The 21,099-nt window shown below is 35.5% G+C and overlaps 1 protein-coding gene across 11 annotated transcripts in view; it reads left to right on the forward strand.

Moving 5' to 3' along the window:
* Positions 1-21,099, forward strand: part of ST7L (suppression of tumorigenicity 7 like) — a 108,637-nt gene that overhangs the window by 21,455 nt on the left and 66,083 nt on the right. For all 11 annotated transcript variants that reach the window (XR_005215273.1, XR_005215274.1, XR_005215277.1 and 8 more), the window contains exons 4-7: positions 986-1,040; positions 3,685-3,800; positions 8,297-8,375; positions 20,360-20,514. Coding sequence is in view for 6 of the 11 variants with exons in the window: in XM_037826365.1 (XP_037682293.1) it covers positions 986-1,040; positions 3,685-3,800; positions 8,297-8,375; positions 20,360-20,514 (405 nt within the window). In the remaining 5 variants the exon portion in view is untranslated. The remainder of the gene's footprint in view (positions 1-985; positions 1,041-3,684; positions 3,801-8,296; positions 8,376-20,359; positions 20,515-21,099) is intronic.

Consider the following 21,099-nt stretch of genomic DNA (forward strand, 5'->3'; position numbering starts at 1 on the left):
CTTTGCACTATTAGTTCTATTTTGCAATGTGGGGACTAGGCTGAGGCAAAGAAGTGCCTAGGGCACAAAATTTAAGGACGCATTCACTCTCGTGTCATGCAGCAGGGTTCAAGTCGACACAGTTAGAAAAGCAGATAATGTCTTGATATTTATTACGAAGAATTATTTTGCGATTCCATGAATCATGCTTGGAGTACTGCTCAAAGATCTGATATTTGTTAATATTCTGCTTATATAGCTTTGATCACTTCTGATTGACTAAAGATAATGCAAGATAATACTTAAATTCCTTAACATAGTATATAAGCTCCTTCATAAATTACCTCCTACCCCCTTCTGTTTTTCTAGCCTCATTTACACTCCCTCCCACCTAGTACACTATTCTACCCATACCATGTGGTTTTATGAATCTTTCTCTGCTTAGAATGCTTTTCATCCATCAACCTTTTACTGATTTTTTACAGTGCAGTTCAAATGTCACCTCCTTTCTAAAGCCTTCCCTGATTCCCCAGGGTAAAAGTGATGGCTTCCTTTTTTTCTCTTGGAACAAACATCTCTGCTGTAGCACTTATCACACAGTTTAGGTTAGTTGTTTACATGACTAACTCTCATGCTACTTTTAACTCAATTAAACATGTCAGCTCTAGATATTGTACTAGCTTCCAGGAATATAAAAATGAACAGAGTTTTAAGAGATCATATTTTAAAGGCGAACCCAAAAACCAAACAGATAATCACTTTGTTATGTGGTAGGTGTTAAAATTGAATTTTGAACCTATTGCTATGGAGACAGAGATAAAGGAATAACTAGATTTAATTGTATACTTCTCAAGAGGAGGGGCCATCATGGCTTATTCATCTTTGTACCATCTGTGGATAACACTTACCAAACAGTGGGGACACAACAAATGTTGGATAAATGAAGATTTAACTGCATTTGATTAAACTGTCTCACTTTTCCTTTTTTTCATCATTGTTTTTTTAGAATGCAAGGTATGGAGAAACCCTCTCAACCTTTTCAGAGGAGCAGAATATAGAAGGTATTACATTTTTCTTTCAGTATGTGTATGGCATTGGTTTTAGCTTAAAAGTATTATGGAAACATTTGTTTTTAAAAATATATCACAGCTCTTCTAGTTGGAGAGCCTAGTTAATTGGAGATACAAATGATATGAATAGACCAAGGTTTAGTTGGCAGTATCTTGACTGGGTTTCCTTTTGTAATCATGAGACACGTCATTTCAAACCATATGTTTGTGATACATCATAAGTATATATTTGGCCCCTGGTTTATGGAGGAAAGCTTCTTATGGAATTAATGAGATTTACAAGAAACTATAGATGTCAGCATATCCCTATGCATGTGTACTCAATTTCAAAATTTATTTGTGAAAATATTACTCTGAATGTGAATATGAACTTCATTTATGCAACAGTATGAGGTACAGTATTTTTGTATTTTATATTGCTATATCCTAAATAATACTGTGTCCATTTCTCTCTCATTTACTCTAAATGAGAAAACATCTTTTGAAACTTGAAGCCAAAGATACTTCATTTTTATTCTGAGAAGAGCTTTGTATTACCTGAAGGTAGACCAGGCCATGTTATTTATCACTGAACAAGAAACATTATGTGCCTACTGTGTTTGGGCACTTTGCAAAATGATTGGGAGACAGAAATAACCACACAATAATCCTTGTGCTTAAGGAATTGATATGTGGAACAGTGGCATCTTGAGAGGTGAAAGCTAAGTTTTTTGAGAGTTGGCATTAGCCTGTAGTAAGAGATTCTGCAAGAAACAGCTCCTCAAACATCTCAATGAGTTTATTAAAAGTTATCAAGGATCTTCCATATTACATCATACACTGTCCACTTCATGAAGATTTTAAAAAGAAATTTCTTAATATCAGCAATACTTATGTTTCTTTTTCAACAATTAGATTGTCTTTATGTAAAAGTCTCTAATTATGTTGATAGAAAGCTTAAAGCCATATTATAACCAACTCTTAGTAAGTGTATAGAACTCTTTGGTATGCATGTCATTCCAGACTGTTTTATGGCCCAATCTTTGTTTTTTCTTCATTGAATCTTTTATATTTACTTCTAATTTAGGTTATTGCCATTGTGCATGGTATGTTTTAACTGCTTTAAATCATTTTGGGAATAATGTGGATTGTTAATAAATAACATTTTTATATTTTTAGGATAGATTACAAAATGTAATTAAAAGTGAGTAAGGTTTGCTTTTTCTTTTTTCTTCATGATAATTTCTTACAAAATGGCTAAAATCTAATAGCAAGGGGATTTGTATTATTAAATAACTTAATTTTTTGATCATTTCTATAAACACAATTTTTGAATGCTTATTTGTATTATAAAATGTTTGCATATTTGTTGTAGAAAATTGGAAAATACAGAGATGTATAAAGAGGAAAATAAAAAAATCACTTTTTCCACCAGTAATTAGTAACTGTTATTAGTATTTTAGAGTATTGTTATCCAATCTCTTTACTATATGCATTTATAGAAACAAAACTCAAGGTATATCATAAGGTATATATAGTTTTATGTTCTACTTTTTTCTCTTAACATGATATTATGTGAATTTCCCAGTAGTCTTAGATATTCTTCAAAAATATGATCTTTAATGGTTATACTATATTCTATTATATGGAGGTAACATGCTCTACCTCCAGCTCTCTTACCTGGGTTACTGAGCTTATTATTTCACTATTAACACTTTAGCTAGAGGGACATGTTTGTATATAAATATTTTGCCATATCTGTGATTATTTCCTTAGGGCCAATTTGTAGCACTGGGATTGCTGAATCAGAGGTTGTGAATAGGTTTTTTTCCCCCTTCCCTTTAATCTGTTCCTTTTTATTATGGAAATTTTCAAAAATAAACAAAAGTAGAGAGAATACTATAATGAAATCCCATGTACCAGCCCCCAGCTAGATGAGAATATTTTTAAGATCCTTAGTAGATAATACTTAATTGATTTCTGGAAAGAATGTAACAATTTACATTTATACTAGCAGTATACAAAGTCTGTATCCCATCTCACCCTTGACAATATATCTTCACCAACCAGACATGTAGAAGTAAAAATTATTGGTTTTAATGTGCTGTTTAAAAATTATTAATGAGACTGGACATTTAAAAATTTATTGGCCAGTTTGTTAACTTGCTATTAATTTATTTTGTGTTTGGGTGGATATGAAAGTTTAAAATTTTAATTTAGTAAAATCTGGAAAATATTTTTTTTTGGTACTTTAAAAACCCTTTACTGTCTTAAGATCTACCAAAAATACACCTATGTTTTCTTTCAGTTTCTTTATAGTTTTACTTTTAATACTTAAGTTTAACTCACTGAGAATTTATTTAAGTATATTTAATAAGGTATATGTCTAATTCAAGTTATTTTTTCCCTTCAAACCCAATTTTTTTTTAGCACTATTGGTGGAATAATCTATCCTTTTCCCCACTGGTTTTAATGCTTTATTATCATACTGTAGGAAATTTGTGTAGGTAATCTCTTCTGTTTTACTTGTTGTATTTTAAAACGTCCTGAAATAGAATTTATAGCAGTATATTTTTAGATTTTAAATAGTGTCTGTTGTAGCCAGAGAGATGCTCTCTCATATTCAATTTAAATATTTTCTTGTGTTCTGGTAAAGATACACTTGGGTGACTGGTAAAGAGCCACTTACGTACTATGACATGAACTTGTCAGCTCAGGATCATCAAACCTTTTTCACCTGTGACACTGACTTTTTACGTCCTTCAGACACAGGTATGTGTTGTATCTGTTAATGGGGTAGACAATCATCATGAAAAGTGTATTAAAGTTTCTTTAGAGTTGTTTATTGTAATATATGGAGTTACTTGGCTTAAAGTTGTTTGCATCATTGATAAGAAATCCAGGTTTAATTGAAACTAATTAGGATTATAAAATAGGTTGATATACAATGTCTTAAGCAATTTCACTAAAGATAGCTAACTTTTGTATAGCACTTGCTATGCACCAGGCACTGTTCTAAGTAATTTATACAAATGTACTCATTTAATCTTTCCAATCACTTTATGAGATAGGTACAATTATCAGCTCCTGAGGCACAGAGGGATCAAGTATTATGCCCTAACTCGCACAACTAGTAAGTAAAAAAGCTAGGTTTCAAATTCAAGTCTGGCTCTTAACCACTACCCTATTGCTGCTTTTACCTACCACATACAAGCTCTGTAGACTATTGATAGACTGAAGAAAATCACCAACAATAAGGGTCTGAAAATAAGCCAGTCTCCCAGCATTGAAGTGAATTCATTGGATTTATATTTGCTGGATTAAATATGTTAAAAGGTCAATGGTGACAGGAAACTCAAGGATCTTTGGTATGTTTACATAAACTGCTTTATGTAAAAAGGTACGCAAACAGGAAGAAAAAGAATTGCTTTGCGTTTATATGCTTAATGTTTATACTAAGAGCAAAAGTGTAGGTGTTAGGGAAATAACAGCAATGGAAATATCAGTATTGTATGTTAACTTTAGGATTGAGGTGACTCTGGAAATTGAGGCTTCCTCTTCCTCCAACAAGCACAATTGGAAACATTGGCAGGCTTTCAAATAGCAACCATGGCTATCCACTAAGCTGTCTTAAAACATTTTTGTTTGCGTACCTTCTAAAAGAATTTTGTAAAACTATGTTTCCCTTCACACATTTTAAATTGAGGTCACAAGTTTTAATAATTGCAAAGAATATAATTTTTGACACATTGTAAATGTAGACACTTAAAACTAAAATTAATTTACCTTACATTTAAATGTATCTAATGGAATCTAATGATTGGATACCCACTGTTACCCATTGAAAAATACATAAACAAATGCTCTTTAACAGTAATGTATTTTATATAAGCCCTTTTTCCTTCTTGAACTCATCTATTCCACACCCCTATATCATTTTATTATAATATAATTATTTTTATGCTTGAGAGTTCTTTGTCAATCACACTTTTCTGCATTGACAATTATGTATATAAATTTTTAAAATTCAAATATACTTTGACCATAAGGCTCTAAATGTTATCATGTACTTTATATTTTTGTCAAATGCTTGGAGCAACAAATTTAGCTCTTTCAACTTGAGAAAATATCCTCCATATAAACTAATTGGCTGAGTGGGTCCCTAATGTCAATCCCAGCAACCAAATCAGTCGTACTTTCTGACAAAGAAACTTGACTTCAGTTTTCAGTCCAAATAAACAGGCCTCCCCATGACAACCATCTCTCTTCTGAATTAGAATTCTAAGACAGAAAGATAGATAAGTTTTGGAACTTTGCTAGAGTTTATAGCTTGGCCAAAATAGGGCTCCTCTCCTTTATTATTCCTTACTAATGCCCCTTTGCCTTGCTGTGAGGGGACCTTCCCTCAGGAGCAATGTATTCTTTGACAGTAAGAGGGAAGGGGAATTGATAAAATTGTTATCACACTCTCTCTCCATTCTACAATATACCTGAATTCAGAGTATCCAGGGGCTCAGAATACCGTTTCTAATGCCAAGCTTCACCCTTAAAAGAAATACATATAAGACAAGGAGAAGACAGGACTCTCCATTGTAGAGTGCCATAGTTAAAACGGCTGCTCTCAAAACCCAAATTTTGAATTTTGAATTTTCCGTTGAGACAGGGATTTTTCAGTGTAGGGCAATGCATCTTGGAAAGATTCAGGATAAGTCAGAAGTAATCTTTTTTTTTTTTTTTCTTGTGAAGTAGGAAAAGGGAGCATATCTTTTCATATCTTTTATGAGAATGTGGGAAGGGTAAGAAAGAAATAGCAGCAGCATTATACATAGACCTATCAGAGGCACATTCCCAAGTAGATCAGTTATAGGAAACATTCATATAAAATTGAGGCTATAGAAATTGATTTCCTTAAAACCATGCATGCCATTTTGGTCCTTCCTTGTAAAGTCATAACATTATTCAAGAGGTACACATCCCCTAGGTAAAGACCAAACTCAAGGACAGACTTGATCTGTGGATCACAATCCAGAAATCAACTGTTGGTTCCACATTAATTTTTTTAGCCAGTCCCATAAAGTAATGATTTATATCAGTAGTTTTATATTTAAAAAAACAAATAGGAATATATATGTGGCAGATTTCTCTTAGCCATTGTCAACAGCAATAACTAAGTTTAGTAGATTTTGTTCTCATCCTATTGATTTGTTTATCTAAGGCACAGACCAAACATATCCTCAGGGCCAGCCAGTAGTGTTTTGGATTATTCTCATCATTGGTTGGTCCCCCCCCCCAACATTTAAAAATCAAGAGATTTACATAAAAATCCAGATTTTTTTGAAATTTGGAAAATATAACAAAACTGTACCTGGCTTTCTACTTTGCAGGAATCAGCTAGAGCTGGGTAGTGGTGCTCCCTTTTAGACAGTGCATTTGCTTTTAGTTCATTCAAACATGTTTCCTTCCTGGCCTTTATGGGCATTTACATTTGTGACCCCTGATCTTGGTATAACTGCTGGTCTCATTTCTGCTTGTTTGTATGTTAGAGTATTAGTTAACTTGAAAAATGGATAAAATTTGAGTGAATTGAAGATTGCATGTGTTAATTATTTTTGAGCATACCAAGAGCTCTTAAAGAGGACAACTGAATACTAAATCAACATTTTGTTTTAAATTATTTTAGAAAGAAATATACATGTTTCCTCCTTTACTTTATTTCCTCTTTCCCTTGAATTTAAGATTGCTTTGAGTGTAAGAAATCCTTCAAAGCTGGCCAGAGAAGTTGAAAACATTCAAGTAACAAAAACTGCTCATAGATAGATTAGATGACCTCACTAGAAATAAAAGAAATGAAAATGAGATAGTGACAGTGCTTACTATTGCTAAGGAAGTAGGGAAACAGTTGCTCTCCTGTACTTCTTGAAATAATGTAAATTAATACAATTTTATTGAAAGCAGTTTGGGGATATATATCCACAATCTTTTAAAAGATGCATACATTTTAACCAAAAGTTCCACCTCTAGAAAGGAAATACTTGGTCAGATATGCAAAGATAAATTTTGAAATATGATCATCACAGTGTTTTTCTATTAGCAAAAAATTGGGTATAGCTTAATTGTCCATCAAAACAAAATTGGTTAGATAAAGTATGGCATATACTTAAAATATGAGAATACCAAATAATCATTAAAAATATTGATGAAGATTCAGTGTCAAAATTTGACTTGTAAATATTAGAAATTGCAAGTCTAGTATTATACTTTATATTATTTTAGTGTTTCAGCAGAATTCTTTTCTTTACCTGGTCATTGTCAGATGGGTGCTGACTTGCATCAATTTGTCAAGTTCAGGAAACATTAGCTGTCTGCAAGCTGGTGACATGTTTGATATGAGAAATGCATTTTTGTTACACAAGTGGAATATATTGTCTCCTTTTCTAAGCCAAGACTAATATTTTGTTTCCAAAGGAAAACTCAAACATTTTCCACATTATTCTTCCTGGACAGTTGTAAGTTTTGTTCCAAAAGCAACATTGATAGATTTTCTGTTTTTCTTATCAAATTTGAAAGATGCCAGATAATTTCATGAATCTACTTTGTTTACTTGTTTGTTCAATTTTTAAGAAACTTTACTTGGTGTGAAATCGTCATTTTGGTAGAGTAAATAGTAGCAAAATTAATATTTTTATTCCATAGAGATCCCAAGAGGCTTTTGTTGAATCCTAGCAGAAACTGACATTTTCCAGAGATGCACTATATTTTAAATTAATACCTTTCTTTTGCTCTTTTCATAGAAAATGCAAACCTAAGCATACTTCCTAGATTGAATCACTGATTAGACAAAGGCTTTGTTTTTTAAGTGTTTTGTCTGTTTTTAGCAGTTCCATAGAACCTTTTCAGAAAGATAAAAGAACTGGAATATTTCACATTGATTATAATCTGAAGTCACTCAAACCTAATTCTAACACACATGTAGTATATAAATATGCATGCAGAATAATGATATAATAACTTGGTTCAGTACCTTATATGTTGTTATTCATATAAGTCAGATGAAGAATATATTTATTTTTTATTACATGTGAAACTTCCAAATTAAATGTAAATTTCTCTTTAGGTTAATGCAAACTTGTAAACCAACTGCATGTTTCCTTAGGTTTAAGAACATGTTATTTAAAACTGATTACTCCCCTAGTTCATTCTTCATACATTTTACATAAGATTATTTATGTTTATCATCTCATCCACTTTTTGAAATATTTTTCCTACAGTTATGCAGAAGGCATGGAGGGAAAGAAATCCTCCAGCTCGAATCAAAGCAGCCTATCAAGCTTTAGAATTAAACAATGAGTAAGTTTGAAATATATGGAAAATAAGTTTGTTTTAAAGGACACCTACACACATGACTTGCTGTTTCCTTTTGTCTGTTCCTAAGACACTGGGAGTCATTAGCCATCCTCTTTCCCTTGTTTTTGCATACTAGAAATATAGTTTAGAGTGTTTACCAACATCTGTGCTTTACTTCTGAAATTGTAAACTTATCTATGCTTTTAAATAGCATTTATACTAGAAGTACTTTTTAAAATGGAGAATTCTGTTCTAATTGGTGATAATACTTGATAGTGTTAAAAGGATGCTAAAATACTTATGTCACCAGTTTCAATTTTGTTTTTCATTTAAGTCATTCATTTAAAGCACTCATTCAGTCCCATGAATTTTGTTTGCTACTGGCTTGGAGGCATGAGAAGGGATTGGTTTACAAAATAAGTAAAACACAGCTCTGTCAGCTGTGTTTGTTAGGTTCTTTTTATTTTAATGTCATTTTTTTTTTTTGTAACTCTTTGTACCAACTTTTAGGTTTTGTGAAGACAAAATATAAAACCATGACAGCATAATATTTAAATAGAACAGAACTATAAGAATTAATTTATACATATTAAATAAATGCCAAGAGTAAAAATATGGTCCCAGTTAGGAAAGCTTCCTTGATAAACTAAATTTAAAATTTCCTTTCCTATACGCCTCCGCACCTCACACAAAAAGATATATTATCTTTATTAAGAAGACAGTCCCAAGGGGAACTGAAAATGTTGAAATTGGGAACTCTAAAAGCCCTACCATCCACAAAAGCAGTGAATAAACTGACAAAGACTGTCAAAATCAACTTTATGGGGACTCTGGAAAAAGTTTACAGCAACCTAGTGAATGCTTCATCAAGAAAAAAATCAACTGAAAGTAAGAGAGCTCTGTGGCATTTTAATTTACCCTGCCCCCATGCCTTGCTCACCAGCTTGGTGGTGGCCTTGAAGACAACAACCCCCATTCCTGATATAGGTTCTTAATACTAGAGGGAGCAGATCTTATTCTCAGATAAGTTGTTAATTGTTCATTTTGACCTGTCTGATGGATCTCTGAAAGATTTCATTTCACCTAACTCAAAACTCACCCATTCTGAAGCAGCTCCTTGGGGAGCATTTGTTGAAAACATTTGAAGGCAAATCCATTAGCTACTGCCACCTAGGGCAAGTGATAACAGCCGAGGAAAACAATGGACAAAGCAAAAAGCTTGAGAGGAAAGGCTGGGGAACAAGATACTTTGGGGGGAAGGACGGTTTTAAAAAGCTCCCACATGTAACTGGGAATCTTCAAGGCCATGTGCATGTGAGAAAAGACCTGAGAAGGCCCTAAGGTCTCACCTCCAACTAACTTTCAGTTTCTGTGCAAGCAGGGAGTGAAGGCTAAGGCAGAGCTGTAAACTGCCTGGATGAGTGTGGAAGGTGTGTCCCAACACAAACAGAGCCCATCTGCAATGATTGTTTTGTTTTCTTGGTTTCAGACATTTAAAGAAATCTGTCGAAACCCTGTCTGACCATTACACTAATGGAAGAGAGACTTTAGTAGCCACATATGACAAAGAATATAGAAAAGTCACTGAACAAACAACAACTATAACAAACATCAACAACAAACCCTTAGTGGGAGAGGGGACAAGAATCTGGTTTCCTGATTTTTAGAATGTTAAAAAGTCCAGTTTATAACAAAAATTATGAAGCATGCAAAGGAACAGGAAAGTCTGACCCATATACAGGAAAAAAAAGAAATTAATAGAAAGTGTCCTTGAGGAAACTCAGACATTGTACTTACAAAGACTTGATATCAACTATTTTAACTGTCCTGAAAGAGCTAAAGAAACCATGTACAAAGAAGTAAACCATGAGAATGATGTCTCACTAAATAGAGACTATCAATAAAGAGATAGAAATTATAAAAAGGAACCAAATAGAAATTCTAAAGTTGAAAAGCACAATAAATAAAATGAAAATTCAGTGGAAGGGTTCAGCAGCAGATTTGAACAGTCAGAAGAAAAAAGACAACAAACATGGGAACAGATCAATTGAGATTACCTAGTTGGGTGTATATAAAAAAGAATGAAGAAAAATGAACAGAGCCTTGGAGAACTGTGGGACACCATCAGGCATACCAACATACACATAATACAAGCCTCAGCAGGAAAAGAAAGAAAGGGGATATAAGAACTACCAAGAGGAGAAACTAAGATGGCGGCTAGGTAAGACAGGGCAAAAAAACACCTCCGTGAAAAACACTAGATAAAAACCAGAAAGTGACCCAGAATACTGGTTACAGTGACGCACCAGCTGGACTAGGTCTCCTAGTACCACAGGGGCCGTATACTTGGTGAAAATGGGAGTCTGCATTCTGAAACGAGTGAGTAAGCTGGCTGGAAGACCTGTAGCCGCGCGGTGTGGTAGGGAAGCCAGGGCTTGGCGTTTGGAGACTGACTGGCTCTTTTTAAAAAAATAAATAAATAAAAGGGAAAACCCAGGAGCGGCTGCAGTTGTGAAAGTGGGAACCACACAGTAAAACACAGCAAGAGGGGGCTGGGCCGGCCTCTCGGTGTCTGGCCTGGAAGGTAGCCCGCTGCAGATACCCTCGGGGCCGGGGGAATGGAGGGGAGAGCCGGAAGCAGAAAGAAACCCCGTGGCCAGCAGCTGGCTCCCTGGAGGGCTGGATAAACTCCTGCCCGGGACTGTGCCCATGGCCCAGAGCCCTGCCAGTTGTCCCACAGCTGGGAAGGAGGAACTGTACGAGGAGGGGGGGGTTGAGACGCCCCATTTGGCCATCTTTGCATCAGGCTGACAGTGCCCCTGCACAGCCCGGCAGCCCAGGGCTTCCCTTGAGGGATGGTGCGCACTGGTGACATAGCACGGCATTCCCTTGGCAGAGGTCCTGGAGGATTGCGGCTGGGAGGGGGGTCCGCTCGGAGAACCCAGGGACACTACGCCAAGTCTGATGGTTTGTGGGGCAGTGAGAGGAAGGGTCTGGGGCTGAAATGAAATGAAGGCTTAGATCTTGTGGCAGCCTTGAATCTCCAGGCACCTGGGGGATTTGAATATTAAAGCTTCCCTTCCTCCCTGGCCACCTGTACACACGCCCCACATTCAGGGCGGATGGCTCCAGCAACACACACAAACCATTTCCCACACACCGCGGGAACAAGGTTGAGAACTGACTTGAGGGGTATAGGTGACTCACAGATGCCGTCTGCTGGTTAGTTAGAGAAAGTGTACATCACCAAACTGTGTTTCTGAAAAATTACATTGGTATCTTTTTTTTACAACTTGAAAGGACCCTATCAAGCAAAGCAAATGCCAAGAGGCCAAAAACAACAGAAAATCTTAATGCATATGATAAAACCAGACGATATGGAGAATCCAACTCCAAACAAACAAATCAAGATACCAGAAGAGACACAGCACCTGGCACAATTAATCAAAGAACTACAATTGAGGAATGAAAACATGGCAAAGGATTTGAAGGATATCAAGAAGACCATGGCCCAGGATATAAGCGACATAAAGAAGACCCTAGAAGAGCATAAAGAAGACATTGCAAGAGTAAATAAAAAAATAGAAGATCTTATGGAAATAAAAGAAATTGTTGGCCAAATTAAAAAGACTCTGGATATTCACAATACAAGATTAGAGGAGGTTGAACAATGTCTCAATGTCCTAGAAGTACACAGAACAGAAAATGAAAGAACAAAAGAAAGAATGGAGAAAAAAATTGAAAAAATCAAAATGGATCTCAGGGATATGATAGATAAAATAAAACATCCAAACTTAAGACTCATTGGTGTCCCAGAAGGGGAAGAGAAGGGTAAAGGTCTAGAAAGAGTATTCAAAGAAACTGTTGGGGAAAATTTCCCCAACCTTCTACACAATACAAATATACAAAGCCTAAATGCCCAGCGAACTCCAAATAGGATAAATCCAAATAAACCCACTTCGAGACATTTTCTGATCAGACTCTCAAATACTGAAGAGAAGGAGCAAGTTCTGAAAGCAGCAAGAGAAAAGCAATTCACCACATACAAAGGAAACAACATAAGACTAAGTTGTGACTACTCAGTGGCCACCATGGAGGCGAGAAGGCAGTGGCATGACATATTTAAAATTCTGAGAAAGAAAACTTTCCAACCAAGAGTACTTTATCCAGCAAAACTGTCCTTCACATTTGAGGGAGAGCTTAAATTTTTCACAGACAAACAAATGCTGAGAGAATTTGCCAATAAAAGACCTGCCCTACTTCAGATACTAAAGGGAGCCCTACCAACAGAGAAACAAAGAAAGGAGAAAGAGATATAGAGAATTTTAACAAACATATATAGTACCTTACATCCCAAATCACCAGGACACTCATTTTTCTCTAGTGATCACAGATCTTTCTCCAGAAGGGACTGTAAGCTGGGACATAAAACAAGCCTCAATAAATTAAAAAAAAAAAAATTGAATATACTCAAAGCACATTCTCCAACCACAGTGGAATACAAATAGAAGTCAATAATTTTTGAACTGTAACTCCACTATTTACTTCCTACATGATATAAAAAACACAAACTCTAATGACAAATCAGTGGTTTTGAACTTAACATAAAATATGTAATTTTAGACAACTATATAAAGGTGGGGGAATGGAGGAGTATAGGAACAAAGTTTATGTGTCCTATTGAAGTGAAGGTGGTATCAAAGAAAAACAAGATTGTTATGGATTTAAGAGGTTAATTTTAAGCCCCACAGTAAACACAAAGAAATTATCAGAGAATATAACCATAGAGATGAAAAGTAGAGTATGGGTTAAGAGAAATGGGGGAAGGGGTAGTGGGGAGTTAAGAAATGAGCGTAGGGTTGCTGTTTGAGTTGAAGGGAAATTTCTAGTAATGGATGGTGGGAAAGAGCATTACAACATTCTAAATGTGATTAATCCCACTAATGGAAGGCTAGGGAGGGGGTGGAATGGGAAGATTTAGGCTGTATATATGTTTCCACAATTGAAAGAAAAAAGTCTAAATAGATGACAATTGAATGCCAAGGATGAACCTGGATGGGATTGGAGAATGGAGGACAGGAGGCTCAAAGGGACACAGTTGAGACATAAGGAAAAGGAAATATAGAATGTAAGTTTTGTATCATTATTGAATCTCTTGTACTTAACTGTGCTTAATGGGATTTCATAAAAGAATGTTCTTCATGGGAAGTGTATATGTGAATTATAGTGTTTGTTCAAGGATATGTGCAGCTTGCTCTCATGTTCAGAAGACAGAGCAATAGATGATGGATGAGAGATAGGAAGGGAGGGAGGGAGGGAAAGAAATAGCGATGTGACAGCATGTTAAAGTTGGTGGATTGGGCTATCAGGGGAGGGGGGTCAGGGTATGATGGAATTCTGTGTATGGGGTTAGTATTGTTTTTGCAGCTGTTCCTATAACTTTGAATTTATTTCAAAATAAAAAAAAAAGAAAGGGGCAGAAAGAATATTTGAAGAAATAATGACTGAAAACTTCCTAAATTTGATAAAAGATGAATCTAAAGATTCAAGGACCTCAACAAAATCAAGGTTCCACACCAAGACTCATTATAATCAAACTGTCAGAAGATGGCATAGAACACTCCAGGATGCCATACCCCCACAGAATCTTTGAATAACTAGCAACAATTGGCAGAGCCATTTCCTCAAAACTCGAGTAAAAGGGTTGCAGTAACTGGGTGACTGCCAAATCAAGAAAATGCAACTTTGAAATGGCAAGAGAAACCTGCCTGGGGCATTACTACCAACCTTACAGAAATAAAAATGATTGTAATGGGGGTACTATGAACATATGTATGCCAACAAATTAGATAACTGAGCTGAAGTGGACAAATTCCTAGAAACATACCAATACTGACTCAAGAAGAAACAGAAAATTGTAGCAGATTGTAACAAGTAAAGAGATTGAATCAGTTATCAAAAACCTCCCCCAAAATAAAAGCCCAGGACCAGATTATTTTACTGATGAATTCTACCAAACATTTAAAAAAGAAGAATTAAGTCAATATTTCTCAGACTCCTCAAAAAAACAAAAAAAAAAAGGCATGAACAATTCCTAACTCATTCTATGAGGCCAGAATTACCCTAGTACCAAAGCCACACAAAGACATCACAAGAAAAGAAAACTACAGGCCAATGTCTCTTATGAATATAGATGCAAAAATCCACATCAAAATCCTAGTAAGCCAAATCTAGCAGCATATTAAAAGGACTACATCCCATGGACCAAATCTAGGTGAGATTTATCCAGGAATACGAGGGTAGTTTAACATAATAAAAGTCAATCAATGTAATACGTCATATTAGCAGAATGAAGGACACATGATCACTTCAATTGATTTAGATAAAACATTTGACAAATGTAACACTCATGATAAAAACACTCTCAACAAACTAGGAATAGAAGGGAACTTCCTCAGCCTAATAAAGTGCATCTGTGAAAACCTCACAACTAATAACATACTTAGTGGTGAAAGACTAGATGCCCCCCTCCTAAGATCAGGAACAAGAAAGGAATGTCTGCTCTTGTGACTTCTATTCAACATTGTATTGTAAGTTTTAGCAGGAGCAATTAGGCAAGGGAAAAAAAGCCATCTGAATTAGAAAGGAAGAAGTAAAACTATCACTATCTCTGTTTGCAGATGATATGGTCTTATATATTAGATTTAATAAATGATTTCAGGATACAAGATATATAAAATATATAATATATAAAAATCAGTTGTGTTTCTATATACTAGTAACAAACAATTGGAAAATGAAGTTGAATAAACAGTTCCATTCACAACAGCATTAAAAAATACTGAGGTGGGGTCCTATGACCTCATTGTTGGGTGTGTATTTGAGGATCCGGGAGCGGAGACATGGGTGGTCATTTGCACACTGGTGTTTGTGGAGACAGCGTTCATGATTTGCAATGGGTGGAGGTAGCCTAAGGGTACATAGACTGAGGAGCAGAATGGTGAGCTGTGGTGTATGCATACAATGGAATATTGAGCAACTACAAGTAGGAGTGAAGCTGTGAGACATGCAACGAGGTGAATGATCCTGTAGACAGCATGTTGAGTGAAGTACGCCAGAAACCAAGGCAAACACTATATGGACTAACTACAGTGTGTAAACTCAGAATTAAATCTTAGAGCACAGCCTAACAGGGAAATGATTATTGTAATGGTACCTAGATTGTAAGCTCTTACAGCAGTCAAATCTGTTCCTGAATTGTAATGGCTATCTCCAACCTCTGAGATGTTGATCCCTGAATGTATAACCTGATTGGTCTCTAGAACATTGGATGTCTGTATTACACCTGAAACTCAGAGCTAGAGCTCAGCAGATACAAATATCAGTATTTACACATATGTTTAAAAAAAAAAAAAAGGTGAAACAGAGCCCAGACTTCAATTAGAGAGATGAATAAAGCAGATCTGGAAGACTAGAGCAAATTGGGTCAAAGGGTAAAGGTTAAAACTGACTGTGTTCAAACTTCAACTTCCATGTGAGACCAAGGGAAGACATGTTTATTTGGTGTAGGATCTATATTTTCTAAACAATATAACTTCTACAGTCAGTTTGTTGAAACACTACAGTTACATAGAACTTTGAATAGGAAGTGAGATCTGGTAGCTTTGTATAGGTTAGGTGAAATACCAATACATCCTAAAGTAATCTGGGTAGAGAATAAAAATATATATTCAAGGCCCCCCTGAAGAGCTGGGGGATGATGCAGAGATGTTGGACTTCCTCGTTGTTGCTGATGTTCTCACAAACATTGGGGACTGACCGCTTGATGTGCTGAGCCCTCTGTCTTGGGGCGTGCCCCTTTGAAGCTTTTTGCTGCAAGGAGAGGCTAAACCTGCTTATAATTGTGCCTAAGAGTCTCCCCCCGAATGCCTCTGTTGCTCAGATGTGGCCCTCTCTCTCTAACTAAGCCACCTTGGCAGGTGACCTCGCTGCCCTCTCCCGTACATGGGACCTGGCTCCCAGGGGTTTTAAATCTCCCTGGCAATGCAGGATACGACTCCCGGAGATGAATCTGGACCTGGTATCATGGGATTGAGAACATCTTCTTGACCAAAAGGGGGATGCAAAATAAAATGAAATAAAGCTTCAGTGGCTGAGAGATTTCAAATGGAGTCGAGAGGTCACTCTAGTGGACATTCTTACGTACTATATAGATAACACTTTTTAGGTTTTGATATATTGGAATAGCTAGAAGTAAATACCTGAAACTACCAAACTCCAGCCCAGTAGCCTTGACTCTTGAAGACGATTGTATAACAATGTAGCTTACAAAGGGTGACAGTGTGATTGTGAAAACCCTGTGGATCACACTCCATTTATCCAGTGTATGGATGGATGAGTAGAAAAATGAAAAATAGGGTGGGATGGGGGGCGTGATCTGGGTGGGTTTTTTTGTTTTTTTTATTATCTTTATTTTTATTTTTTATTCTGACTCTGATTCATTCTGGTATAAGGAAAATGTTCAAAAATAGATTGGGGTGATGAATGCACAACTATAAGATGGTACTGTGAACAGTTGATTGTACACCCTGGATGATTATATGGTATGTGAATATTTCTCAATAAAACTGAATTAAAAAAAATACTTAGGAATAAATTTAACCAAAGAGGTATAAGACTTGTACACTATAAACTATAAAGCGTTGTTGAAAGAAATTTAAAAAGAACTAAGTAATTGGAAAGATACCCCTTGTTCATGGATTGGAAGACATAATATAATTAAAAAGGCAATACTCCCCAAATAGATCCACACTGTCTTGCAGTTCCTATCAAAATTCCAACTGCCATTTTGACATAAATGGACTAGCTGATCCTGAAATTCATATGGAATTGCATATGATCCTGAATAGCCAAAACAATCTTGAAAAAGAAGAACAAAGTTGGAATACTTAACCTTCCTGATTTCAAAACATACCCCAAAGCTACTCCAATTAAAACAGTGTGATACTGGGCTAAAAGTTACACATTAGATCAATGGAATAAAATTGAGAGTCCAGAAATAAAGTGACACATCTGTGGTCAATTGTTCTTCGACAAGGGTGCCAAGACCAGTTAATGGGGGAAACAATAGGCTCTCCAACAAATGCTGCTGGAACAACTTGATAACCACATGCAAAAACATGAAGTTGGACTCTTATTGCACAGTATACAAAAAAATTAACTCAAAAATTGATAAAAGATCTCTATGTAAGAGCCAAAACTGTAAAAGTCTTAAAAGGGGTAGTCTTCATGACCTTGAATTTGGCAATGGAGTTTTAGATATGACACCAAAATCACAAACAAGAAAGGAAAAAAAATAGATAAATTGGACCTCACCAAAATTAAAAACTTTTGTGCATCAAAGTGCAGTATTAAGATAGTGAAAAGATAACCCACAGAATAAAAGAAAATATTTGCAGCTCATGTATCTGATAAAAATGTAGTATCCCGATTATATTAAGACCTCCTACAATTCAACAACAAAAAGACAAACAACCCAATTAAAAAATGGGCAATACTCTTGAATAGACATTTCTCCAAAGAAGATATACACATGACCAATAAACACATGAAAAGATGTCATTAGTCATTAGGGAAATGCATATCAAAACCATGAGATAACATTGCACACCTATTAAGATGGCTAATATTTTAAAAAATCTGAAAATACGAAGTGTCAACGAGGATATGGAAAAATTGAGACCCTCATACATGCTGGTGGGCATGTAAAATTGTTCAGCTGCTGTGGAATACAATTTAGCGATTCCTCAGTGTTAGACGTAGAGTTACCATATGACCCAGCAATTCCACTCCTAGGTGTACACTCAAGAGAATGAAAGCAGGTGTTCAGACAAAAACTTGTACACAAATGTTCATGACAAACTTATTCATAATAGCCCCCCCAAATGGAAACAACCAAAATATCCATCAACTGATGAATGTAGACAAAACGTGATATATTGTTCAGGCATAAAAAGAAATGAAGTACTACATGCTACAACATGGATGAACCTTGAAACCGTTATTCTAAATGAAGGAAGCCAGACACAACAAGCCATATATTGTATGATTCCATTTATATTAAAAGTCCAGACTAGGCAAATCCATAGAGACAGAAAGCAGATTAGTGGTTGGACTTCCTGGGGCTGGGGAGAGAGTCAGATAACAAATGACTGCTTAATAGGTGTGGGATTTCTTTCTTGAAGTGAAGAAAATATTTTAAATTAGTCAGTGGTGATGGTTGTACAATCTTGTGAATGTAATAAAAGCCACTAAATTGTATATTTTAAAATGATTAAAATGGTGAATTTTATGTTATGAATTTTACCTCAATAAAATTCCCATTCATTAGGTATTTATATAATTGATTTCTTGGAATAATATCTCCATAAAACAAATGCATGAAAGCTTTAAGGAAAACACCTTTTAATTTTATAGCTATATTGTAATTTAAAATTAGGTTTATATTTTGATTCTGCTGCGTAATTTATACGCTTCTTGTTCTTTTAAAAAACATTTTTATTATGGCAGTTTCAAAACATTTGAATTGGATTTTAGGATGGCAGATAGCTTAGTGTTTAAGACAGCACTATGTGTAAGACTTCAAGAAATCTGTAATACAAAAGAGAAAACTCTATTAAATAATGAAATTATTATATACTTCAATATAGGGCTTTTATTTGAAGAATGCTGAAAAGGTGTGATTTGTATTTTCCACATCTGTAAGACCCTCCTTGTGCCTCAATTGTTTGATAGCCATCTTTTTTTGTTTTATGCTTTTACCAATAATTTCTCTCCTCTTGCTTAGTTATTATCTGATAGAAATATAATGTAAGCCGTATTTGTAATTTAAAATATTCTAGTATTCACATTAAAAAGAAAAAGACATAGGTTATGTTAGTTTTAATAGTATCTTTTACTTAACTATATTCAAACTACCATTATTAATATATAACCATTATTTAATATATAACTTTTTAAAAATCTATTAATGAGATATTTTACACTCTTCTATGTCTCCAAAATCCCGTGTGCATTTTACATTTACATCACAGTTCAGTTCAGACCAGCCACATTTTAGGTGCTTCATAAACAGTGGCTAATGACCTCAATATGGACAAAGCACATTTAGATAATCAGAATTAGGACATTGTCTTCACTAAAGATGCAGTTCCTTTTTCTGGGAATGGAAGGAAGAGTTCTTTGTTTCTCTTTTTTGCACAAAAACAATACTTACTAACTAGTTGTTGACATAGAGGATACAAAGAGAAATATCTGTGTTTTAAAGGAGTGAAGAAAAGAAAGCTTGAAGTAACCATTGGTGAGGTGTGAGAGTAGCAGTGGAGGGGGAAGGGAATTCAGATCAGAGGAAGTATATCTACAGTATGACTGTCGATGAGTCGACGGGAGGTGGGGGCAGTGTGGGAAGAGGGGCGGGGGTTAGGAAAAAGGTCTAGTCCTGGAATGATATGTTTCTGAGTCAAATGTTAAAGATGCCCAGTTGGTCAAGGGACTTTCTTTCCAATCCACACCTTCTTCCATCCTCCCCCCAATTAGATGAATATTACAAAATATATAGTGACTAAGAGCAAGCATGGCCACTAAACTGTATAGTCCCCTGAACTGCTTTTCAGAGAATTCTTGATTATCTCCTTTTCTCCTCCCCCCACCCCACAAAAGGAAAATACAAGACAAAGGGTCAGAGAATGGAGATAGAAAATAAACAGAATAAAACCCTAGTGAATGATAAAAATGGTGGAAAATAGACATAACCTATATACCAAAATGTCCCTAATAAATTAAAAAATTGATCGAAGTGTTTTCTTTTCCTCAAGACTTAGAAAGTGTAGGTAAAGCTAGGGAAATGTGACCTAGCGCAAAGAGACATACCCAAGGGAAAATAGTTGCTTTACCATTTTACTTAAAATTGCTTTGCTTGCTTTCTTTAGCTGTGCCACTGCATACGTTCTACTGGCTGAGGAAGAAGCAACAACAATTGTAGATGCTGAGAGGTTATTTAAACAGGCACTCAAAGCAGGAGAGACAATTTATAGGCGGTCGCAGCAGTGCCAGCACCAAAGTCCTCAGCATGAAGCCCAACTGAGTAAGCAAATTTGAACTGATTTTTATCTTGTGGCTCCTTCAATTGGCTATTTTGTTTGAGGAAAACAAAACAAAACAAAACAAAACAAAAACCAACCATCACAAAAGAACTTGATACTTAGAAATTAGCTACTTTTCATAGAAGATAACTAATTTATCTATTCCTAATATCCACAAGCCAGCAAAACAGAAATGTGTGTTAGCCAGAGAATGTTTGAGGAAGGTAACAGTTCTGCTTTGTTTATTGAGATATGTGCTTGCTCTGAGTCTTAGCTAACTTATTTCATGGAAGAATTGAGCTAGTCATTGGAGAAACACAGCTCAGTATATTCAGGATTCATTCAAGAGAGCCTTCTACTGATGATAAGCAACTATCTCCTTTAAGCACCAGTAGAGGTATGGCATTTGTTTTGCTACTAAGACTATATGTATCTGCATATAGTGCCAGGAAGTGGACCCCTTCACATCATCTGATTCTTAGCACAAAACACAACCTTATGCTTGGCAGTTATTCATTCTTATGTTGATTTTTCTCCATGATGTGTTTGTTATCAGATGGATCATAGCAACTAAGGTTCTTTCTTTC

The sequence above is a fragment of the Choloepus didactylus genome, chromosome 2 (assembly GCF_015220235.1).
Source record: "Choloepus didactylus isolate mChoDid1 chromosome 2, mChoDid1.pri, whole genome shotgun sequence".
NCBI classification, from domain to species: Eukaryota; Metazoa; Chordata; class Mammalia; order Pilosa; family Megalonychidae; genus Choloepus; species Choloepus didactylus.